Here is an 11,115-nt window from a genome sequence, read left to right as displayed (position 1 = left end):
TGAAAAGGCACAGCGGCAATGATGTTTTTTGTCATTAACAGATAGTTACAGGTGGATAGCCCTTGTCAATAATAACAATAATTTGTCAAACTGTGACTTACTTTGAATTTCCTTTCACGAATTTGCTGATATGCGATTAGTTCAGGGGAAATGCTACAGTAACATAGCAGAAACTGAAAGAACTCACGCCAACGAAGGGGGAAGAGAGTGGTTCCAGGAAGATAGTGGACGATAGATGTTCGGGTTCCAGGCACAGAGGAGCAAGTATTGGACATAACTGCAGCAGAGCCTTCCAGGGGCACTCAGAGCACAAACTGACACTTTCCCAAGCACCAAGTAAATACCGAGGAAAGGCGTTTGTACGATGCACACAGCACAAGGAGATGCAAATGGAGCACTAGTTAATTAACTGAATACGAGAAGCTTAATAAGAGTGGATAATAAGGAGATTACACACGCACTAGCTTATTTGGAGTTAACGATTCAAATGTTTGGTGTTGTATGGAGAATTTATGTAAACACGAAACTCCGCAGAATTTGAGGTTATGAGAACAGGTTGACATTTCGTCAACAAATCTTGTTGAATTTACCGCTTATCCTTTGTCTATCTTATTGTCAGTCTCTATAATTCCATGGTTACCGGAGTTTTAAACAATTACGAAGCAACAGGTATTTGTGCAATGTTAATTAGCCAGAATACCTTGAAAAACATTGCAGTCGTATTTCTGATATAGTTTTTTGCAAATTTATCAGTTTTTAGTAACAATTAATTTCTTTTACTATTTTGTCTGTACTCCTATAACAGCGCCAGACAACACCTCCAGAGAAATGACGCCAATTTTGAATCAGCCTGTACTATTTTTTTATCCTCGGTGGAAACTAGCCGGGAAAAGTATAAGGTTTTGAAAATAACGACTTTGAAAATGTCAAAATAGTCAGCTGACGTTCAGTGACAAACAGTCAAGCTGTCAGCGTGCGAGGCGAAAGCTATTACTTTCCGATATATTACGTATATTACGATACAAGAGACGAAAGTCGAAGTTCCGTCACTGCTTGAAGTTTTCGGCTTCGCCTCGGCCTTCATGCACGCATGTTTTGAAAACAAGGCTTTGGAAATGTAAAAACAGTTAGCTGACAGTCCGTGACAAAGTCAAGCTGCCAGGGTGCGTGGCCAAAGTTATTACTTGCCACACGGGATGAAGAAAATGTATAACGAATAAAAGTGCCACTTTCAAAAACGAAAAAAAAAATCGAAGACAGTCGCGAAAGTACGTACTTTCTACCAGGGGATCAATAAAAGATAATTTTTTATTTAATAAATTTCAAAATTTATTCGGATATGATGCACAATAATTAAGTGCATATTGACCCGATAAGTCACACCTTAACATCATTCATCACTTTATATCGTTGGCCAAGCGTGCATTCTTTTTTCTCATTACTTTAACCATATGCCAACCTATTAGTTAAATACAATTTTATATATTTCAGGATACAGCCCAGCGAGGTGATGAAAACAGTCTTATTATTGAAAGAATCCTAATTCTAATCAGAAACATACTGTATGTTCCTGCTGATGTCATGGAAAAAAGACCTGATAATGATGCTAGTGCTCATGACCAGGTAAGGTTTAATATTTAATTTTAAAGAGCAACTTTTTTTGTTGATCTATATCATGTTTTACATTATGAGGTAAAGAAGGGTGCTTGTGCAGAGTAGATATGTTGCATTCATCCTCAAAATATTGCACTGCATAAGGAAACAATATTAGTTCTGAAATAAGTGTGAAAATGTCATATTATTTTATGATTAACAAGAGACTAGCTTGTATAAAAGAAACAATAATAAACTAGTTCTGACTTCGTTCCTTTTAAATGGAAGAAACTTTAATTAAAAAATATGTTCTTGTCGGTATCGATAAAACGCATTGTTTTTAGCAAGACCTGGATTTATTCATGTCGGTTGATTTTTTACATTAGAGGTTCAACATGTGCTCATATAATATGAATTTCCTTCGAATCAAATATTGATACATTCTCCACAAGACTAAATATTGTTTCTAATTTTGCGACAAACAAATTGTATGCCAACTACAAAATTTTCACAGGAGTCAATTGAATCGGCATAGTCCAAGCTACTTTCTTGCTTCAACATCCTTGACCTGCTGTACTCTAATGCATAAAACACATACCACATCGTATTTCTAAAATTCATTCTTGTAATGCCGGTATTATATTAAGCACTTTTAACCCCACCAGAGGAAATCTATTGGAGTTGAGCCTGGCTATCTAGGAGGCCATTCAACAGTTCCTATTCTTCTTATCTACCGACCGAGAAAAATTTTATTAAAAAAAGAACGCACAATAGCAGCATAGTGTGGAGAAGCGCGATCTTGCTGGAAAATCAGTTCTCCGTTAGGAGAGTCTGACTCTAATGGGTTTGGAAATAAAGCCACCAATGCTGGGATTAATTCAAGTTGGAGACATTCTTGATAAGCTTGTCCAGTTAAAGAATGTTCACAGAAAAACGGTCCTACATATTTCTCTTTCGAGCACTTTCACATTCCACATCACACATTAATGTTTTTGGGTACTGGCTGTGAACCTCCATCATTCCATGCGGATTTGCTGTTTCCAATATTGACAATTTTGTCGGTTCACGTAACCATTCAAACGGAACGTAGCTTCTTAGGAGAAAATAATGTTCTTTACTAATTAAATTTGTATACTTTTGCAAGATTCATTTCGCCTATTGCAATCACCTTCAAATAACTTTTGTACTGGAATAACTTTGTAGAGATGATATTTGCGCCTTCGAACTGTTAGGTGAACAACAATTTTGTACGGAGGCTCCAATCTACGATAGAGAGAGTACATGGATTTTCATTCAAAGAAAGTAAGATGCCAAGTTGTTCATTTTCATCTCCAGTGGAATGTCCACATGTAGGCAAATCTCTTACATGTGCAAATTCTCTGAATTAAGCTTCGATTCTAGTCCTATCTTTTGACATATGTCGATTTCATTAAACGGTTGAGCTGCTTCTATTTGGGTACGTGTTCTATCACCAAACCCACCAATGCACGTAATTTCGTAAATTCACCATTTTCAAAACCGCAGATGTAAAAATTTGACATGTCAGAAGTAATGTGGCATACGGCAGCAAAGCTATCTATTATTTAATTATGCTCTGGAAACGTTTAATTTTCAATTTTGTTATGTTGTTCAGGCTTAGGGATTAGGCTATTTAGGTGTAGGACATGGTACTTGAAATAAATTTACGTTAAAAATCTAGTTTAAAAATGAAAATTTACGAGCTTTTTTGAAAAAAGTCCACCACTGAATTTTAGTTCAATTTAAACATGACTTCTGGGAGTCACTGTAGCCATACTGGTATGGTGCAGACTTTTATATCCCTAAATACAAAACTCATTTGCTTATATCACGTTAAAAGATCTGTCTGTAGTGAAACGATACAGCAAGTATTTTAAATGGCGCATTCGAAGCAACTTATTTCTATCTATACATATTTGTGCTAGGCTGGAGTAAAAGTTCAAGATACGTTTTTATTTGATGGCAGAAATGTGGTGTGTCGGCTCGAGCGTCAAAATGCGGTGAAATAAGAAAATGCTTAGAAAGTTATTGGAAATGCTTGAGCGCCATCCTAAGTTAATTTACGTGGGTAAGGGTCCATGCGGTTAACCTTAGAAGTGGCTTTTTATATGATGAGGAATACGAATATATCCAATGATCTTGTTGAGAGGTTATCACATAATATCATTCGCAATTGCGGAATCTACAAAAGACTATTTAGGTAGTTAAAGCTGTGTACGTGATCTAAGATATCTTACGGTTAAAAGCTCAAAGAAAATTGTACATAATATATCTGAACTTTAAAACTTCTCTAAAAGCAATCAATCAATCAATCAATGATAAAAGTATGTTTCCGCAAAAGAGGACGGAGAGTATGTAGTCCTATCTGAAATCTCAGTTTAAATTTTTGTAGTTTTAAACTGACCATCAATTTAACAATTCCCGTTTACTGTTAGAAATTGCTTGTCGGTTTATACAGGGTGTCCCTTAAGCACATTATCAAAAGGATACTGCAATATTCTTTGCATCAAAAGACGTCGATCTCACCCCTTTATGATCAAGAAATGTCTGGGTCCTCTGCTATTGATGGTCAAAGTTCTTCAAAAAAATTATCTTTTTTGAAATATCGGAAGAATGGTACGATGTATTTTAGTGAAACTCTCTGTGAATTTGTTCGTATATCAGTTTATTCGTTTTGGACAAGTGGTGAATTCTTGAGTGTCGTGGTACAAAAACTACCAGAACTTTTTATTTGATGGATGAAATCAACTAATTTTTTTTGGGTTGATGCGCTAATCATTTATTCACAATTTTGTGCTTTTTGTAAAATTTTGTAGCATTCATAGATTTTGCGAAAGAAATATTTCCGTTTTCTGTTATGTTAGACATTAACTGCAAATATCGTTATCAATCAATCTCAGAAATTCGTTTCGAATGACCTTTTCTAATGAAGAAGTGACCGACATGCTCAAAGTATTGGGGTTTTGCGAAAAAATTTGCGTGAAAGCGTACGCGTTTACGCGGCGCATTTTTGCAGTTAATGTCTAACATTGTCTTCCTCTTCTTCCAACAGTTCCTAGCCGTTTCGGATGCTGGCTATCATACATGCTATTCTGACCCTATTCACTGCTGATCGAAAAAGTTCCGTCGTATTCAAAACAAACCAGGATCTGAGGTTGTTCAGCCATGAAATTCTTCTTCTACCAACACCTCTTTTCCCCATTACCTTTCCCTGCAAGATGGTTTGTTGTAAATGGAATCTACTATCATTTCTCATGATGTGTCCTAAGTATTGGAGTTTTCGAATTTTCACAGTATTCACTACTTCATTTTCTTTCCTAACATTGTCAAGTGGGAAGAAAACAGACATATTTTTTTGCGCAAAGTCTATGAATGCTCCAGGATTTTACAAAGACCGCAAAGTTGTGAATAAATGTTCATCAACTAAAAAAAAAATGAGTTGATTACATCCACCAAATAAAAAGTTCTGGTAGTTTTTGTAACACGACACTTAAGAATTCACTACTTGTCCGAAACGGCGGAACTCGATTGTTTCATAAAAATATGAGTCTTACATAAGAACAAATTCGCACCGAGTTTCGCCAAAATACATCGTACCATTTTCCCAATATTTCAAAAAAGATACATTTTTTGAAGAACTTTGCCCATCAATAGCAGAGAAGCCAGACATTTTTTGTTAATAAAAGTTAGGTCAGATCGTCTTCTTTTCGTACAAAAAATATCGCAGTACCCTTTTGATCATGTGCTTACGGGACATTCTGTATATTGTCAGATCGCTTGAACAAATGTAATTTTTATCGATAACTTTTGTCACTGACTGTCAGCTGACTGTTTTGACTCTATTTTCAAAGCCTTTTTTTCAACACCTTATACTTTTCACGGCTCGTTTCCACCGAGTATCAAGAAAAATAGTATACGGTACGCGAGACGAAAGCCGAATGCCCGCCACTGCGTGCATGACGTATGACACTTTAACAAACCACTTAGCATGTTGACGAATATTATATAGGCCTTAAAAGCATGGGACTCTATCTATTTCTATTGATCAAGTTTCGAAAACATTACATTTTTAATCCAGTTGTCTACCGCATTATCTAGACAGGCTAATTCAGAAGAGCGACAACGAATCACAGTGCCGTGAATAATTTTTAACTCAGAGCGCAGAAGACAAAATTTGAATATCTCGTATGCCTTTCACTCTGACAAATTTCTAGTTAAAAAATTTTTTTGATGAGGTTCTTTCTGAAATAGTTGAACTTTTTATTTCATCATTTAAACTCACATCATCATTCATCATTTAAACTTACAAGTTTGAATTATGGTATGGATATTTGGATAACGTTTTGCCGTGGACTCTTTTGTACAGATGAGGAAATAAAAAAACGCGCCTCGTTTTTGTTTCCATTGGAACTATTTTTGAGAATTTCATCAAGACAAAGCCGCTAAAGATTATATTTTATTTAAACACTTTTTAACCGAGCCTGCTTTTCGTCATTTTCATGGTACACGACAAAAAATGCTTATTCATACATCTTTAACGTGTACGCATACTGTTCAGTTGTCATAAACAGGTATGATTGGAATCTGAGGAAATATTACGTTGACCTTTCCAGTTTATAATTAATTGAGGTATTAACATGCTACTTCCTTGCCTTAAAGGGACAATTTTATTTACAGAAGAAACGTTCAATTAAAAAAAAATAGATATCGAGAATAATTATTAACTTTTGAGTACGGAAGATTACCTCTTGAAGGTCTTGTCGACATCCACTTCAATCCATATTGAATATTTCGACTCTTGCTTAACTTTGTTAACCGAACATGTTCAATGAGGAAAAACGGTACGTTTCAACAAATTTTTGTTAAAAAGCACAACAGAAACCAGGCATTTGATAGCAAACGTGCCAACGTTATATACTACGTATTGGGCAAGTTCTTAATATGATCCCTTCAAAATTTAAAATGTCCAACAATTGTCAGAAATGCATCAGGATTACTTGTCGAGCGGATTCTCATCGTAAATATGCAATATTTTATGCAGTAAATGTCGATAAATATGTTCACACATCTGTTAAATATATTTTATTTATAAAACAGTAATGTTGTGTTGTGTGTAGACACAACATAAAAAAAATGCACACTAAATTATACGAATTCCGATAGTGCTTCTGAGATGGCTAAGAAATACTTGCAATGATATTTTGAAATCTTTGTCTGTTCTTTCCCCACTCGAAGAAGTATTTCTTCTTAAAGTACTCATTAATTGGATGTTTAACTTTATTTTCCGTATACAAGAGACGCCAACAGACAAACAATGTTAAATTTACTAATAATATTCACAATTTAAGGCACATTTGAAATTGAAAGCTTTCTATTGTTGAGCTTTAATAATTATAAACACAAGCGTTTTGGCGTAATATTTGCTGAGAGTAGTTAACTTTAATAATTATCGGCTAAAATTGAGTACCTCGGATCCTTCGAACAGTTTAATTGGTAATTAATTGAACGTTTCGTCGATAAATTTGTACGCGTTGTCGGCGTTTTGATTTTACCGGGAACTAATAATAACATACATGCATATTAAATATACGTTATTATATTTCTCCTAAGTTTTCCATATACGCTCGTTGAACGGATCAATGAACTACTTTTTACTAGACACTTTTTCGGAATATTTCAATTGTGGTTTCTTCTATTTAGTGAGGCAGTCGATATGTATTAGGATAATAATAAACATCTATGGTTAGCACGTAGCTTAGCGCGAAAAATAAACAAACGTTGAAGTGAGTTATAAATAACAAAATATAATTCTCATATTGTTAACTTTTAAAAGCATTAAACAAATAAATGTACATGGAAGTCTTGTGCCTGCTTGCACCAAAGAAGTAAAGCCGAGCGTTACCAAGCCTGGATTAAAAAAAAGCTATACTTAAATCAACTGTCCATGCATCATAAAACTTTTTGTCCTGCTTTAATAATTCTTGCTTATTGAGACAATCGAACTATTTTCTAATGCAGACTAACTTCATTCAATCTTCATACGAAAAAAAATATAATTCACGGGGAAAAACGGGTTTCTAGGAATTACCGCGTAAGCTCATCTCTTTTGAAAACTTCCTACATGTAGCGGTATCTAACTCTAACCCCGGAGCGGGCGACTTGTTGCGCAATTTGAGAATTCACATCTGGCGCTATGAAGTAAATAAAAGCAGGAAAAGCTCGTTTGCCAAACTTTTCTGTGAACGACATTCAAAAATCTGCAGCTAACTTTTATTAGTCTTTGTAAAAATATATTCCAAAAAGTCAACTGGCTTACTTTTTGTTAGAAGAAAATACCTGAGAAAACAAGAAAAATATAAATTTTGAAGAAAAAAAGAATTAATTTAAAACTAAACTTTAAATTCTAAAATTCAAGAAATGTGTTTTTGGAAAGGACAATGCCACGTATCCGATGGAAAGTTTAGTCGTGCTGTATGCAGAGGGAGTTGGTCTTTCAAATGACGGTATTTAAAACTGAGAATGCCTTTAAAAAATTCAATGTATTACATTATATTGTACCGTGTATGGCCGAGTATCAAACTCTTTCTTCAGCTTCCAACTTTTATTCCACTCGGTATAACTTTAACTACGGAACAGGAACAAACTAACTTCAAAATTATAGTCAACTTCACAAACTATAACAATAACAGGCGGAAAACTCGCTCTTCGGACTCGCGGGGTTTAACCTCTTCTGCACCCGGTCGCTGCTGTCACTTCACTCCCCTCTGGTTCTCGTCGCCGCTTATATAGTTTTCTCCAGGTAACTCGGAAGGTTCTCGAAATCTCCAGACCAGGTGCGAAATTTCCCGCTTGTCAGTGTCATATTTGACAGTAAATGGGGCGCAAATGGGGCTCCCATTTACTGAAATACCATGAATTTCGATCCCCCCATTGCAAACGTGAGTACCCCAAGCCATTTCCGTTACAATATTTATACTCCGTACTAGGGATGGGACATCGATCCTATAACATCGAAGGTAGACATCCAAAGGTAATATCGTTTGACAACATCGATGTTCTGTTTCCATCTAGTATCAACATCAAATGTCTTGATGTTTTCATTTCAGGATCTTCTTTTTTTTCGATTTTTATCGATGTCCCAAATTTCCAACATCGATGGTAAAAATATCGAACATCGAACGAATTACATCGATGTTTGCGAAACATCAATGTTTTTCTCCCATCCCTCCTCCGTACACTATAACTATGGTCGCACGTCATCAATCGTCTGTCGAGCGTTGTTGCCATGATCGCTTGATATTTTCCAATGCCCAAAATACAACAAAAAAGATTCGAGTTTTTCGACACACAAATTTCATGCATAATTGTTTTTATTTATTTTTTATAAAATTGTGCTCATTTACAAATTAAGTTCACGTGTCCAAACGATTTTTAAAATTTACCTTTTTATTCTTTCCACACCTCTAGTTACACCGTATATTATGATGTACATAATTGAACCGATGTCTCGGGATTCCTCCAGCTATATTTTTACATTGAGTAAATTTATAACCATAATCAGAATTACTGCTGCCAACTCATATTTGATTACCTATTTCAGGTTCTTTGGGCTTTGCACCAATCAGGTATACTGGATATAATCCTGTATATAACCAGTTCAGCGAGCGAAAATGCGTATTACTTACACATTTTGGAGATTCTATCGTTCATGTTGCGTGAACAAAATGCTTCCGAGCTTGCACAGGCCGCATTACAAAGAAGCCAAACGGAAAAACTGCGAGATGAGGCTGAACTGTTGGCCATTCGGAATAAGGAAATCAATGCGCGTAAGAAAAAGTCCAAGGTTTTCAGTGGAACCAGGTAAGCGTCCTAGTTGACAATCAAATGATGTAATGATCTATAAAACTCACGAATGTTTTATTGTTGAACAAACATCAGTTGTGAACAAGAAAATATTAAAGTATTGGGTCCATTGGTTAAGTGTTCAATAGTGGAAGTGCGACATAGCTTCTTGACTCAAAGGGTCCTTAAATGCAAAATTCTTGCACCGTTTTCGACCTTGTTCTCTAACGGCCATTTGCACCAGTCTTTCTTAAAAGTTATTCTTAGCTAGGGATAACTTTGGATTAAGGTTAACCCTAACTACAGACAGCTTTGCACGGCTGTCAATTAAGTGAAACTTAGCTAAGATGAAGTTTTACCTGGCAACATTGCTGAAAGTGACAAATTTGCTTTTGCTCCCGCCTTTTCCTTCCAAAATAACCTTTATCTTAGAACTGAATGCGAGTTTGCCGTTACTGTTTACGTCTCAAATGTAATTAATTAATAATTTATTCTTAAAGATGGAGTCGTTTGAAAATAAAAACGGACTAAATTTTTCTTATAAGGAAAAACCTTAGACTCCCAGTTGGAAGCGAACAATGCTATGCTATGAAGAGGAGCTTCAAAACGTTTTAGCCAATAGAGAGCAGGACGAAATCATGTTCGGGTTTCGGAAGGAAAAGTTAAAATTGGAATACTTAAAAAAGACTTAAGCAAATAATGCTATTTTCCATTTGATTTAGTAATGCATCATAAGTTATTTCAATTTAATAATGAACTTTAATTTAATAATTTTGGTCCTTTATCAAAAGCATTACTTTCAATTCATCGCTATTTATCAATGAATCTAAAATAGGATTAGTTAAGCCCCACCTAGTTTGATTCCCTTCCAACAATATATTGTTTCTGTTCTATATGTCGCTTATGTTAGGTACTTCATCTTCTTGCATAAGATGTATGAAGCGTTAAACATCTTCATGATCAGGTGGCTGTTCCTCATTTTGCTCTCTACTCAATTATTTTATTATTAAGACCGTATCTATTTTTAGACGGCAACCGTATGCAAGGACTGGGAATCCTCTTTTCTAGATACCAAATATCCGCTCAATTACAGGGTGATTCAAAATTGGCGTCATTCCTATGGAGGTGTTGTCTGGCGCTGTTATAGGAGTACAGGAAAAATAGTATAAGAAATTAATTGTTATTAAAAACTGAGAAATTTACAAAAAACTATATCAGAAATACGGCAGCAATGTTTTTCAAGGTAATCTGCCTAATTAATATTGCGCAAATACCTGTGGCTTCGTAATTATTTAAAACTCCGGTAACCATGGTATTATACAGACTGACAATAAGATAGACAAGGATAAACGATAAATTCAACAAGATTTGTTGACGAAATGTCAACCTGTTCTCATAACCTCGAATTCTGCGGGGTTTTGTGTTTACATAAATAATCCATACAACACCAAACATTTGAATGGTTAACTCTAAACAAGCTAGTGCCTGTGTAATCTCCTTATTATCCACTCTTATCAAGCAGCTTCTCGTATTCCGTTAATTAACTCCTGCTCCATTTGTATCTCCGTGTGCTGTGTGTATCGTACAAACGTGGTAGGAATGTAGCCGGTATTTATTTGGTGCCTGGGAAAGTGTCAGTGGTTGTGCAATGTTCTGAGTGCC

The 11,115-nt window shown here is 35.4% G+C and overlaps 1 protein-coding gene across 3 annotated transcripts in view; it reads left to right on the top strand.

The window, feature by feature from the left end:
* Positions 1–11,115, top strand: part of LOC109533970 (protein timeless homolog) — a 362,432-nt gene that overhangs the window by 10,762 nt on the left and 340,555 nt on the right. For all 3 annotated transcript variants that reach the window (XM_048663569.1, XM_048663603.1, XM_048663631.1), the window contains exons 3-4: positions 1,492–1,623; positions 9,212–9,471. In XM_048663569.1, coding sequence (XP_048519526.1) covers positions 1,492–1,623; positions 9,212–9,471 — 392 coding nt within the window. The remainder of the gene's footprint in view (positions 1–1,491; positions 1,624–9,211; positions 9,472–11,115) is intronic.

This window comes from Dendroctonus ponderosae, unplaced genomic scaffold (genome assembly GCF_020466585.1).
Source record: "Dendroctonus ponderosae isolate FM_Combo_2020 unplaced genomic scaffold, Dpon_F_20191213v2 Dpon_F_20191213_1, whole genome shotgun sequence".
Lineage (NCBI taxonomy): Eukaryota > Metazoa > Arthropoda > Insecta > Coleoptera > Curculionidae > Dendroctonus > Dendroctonus ponderosae.
This window is presented reverse-complemented; position numbering and strand designations above follow the sequence as displayed.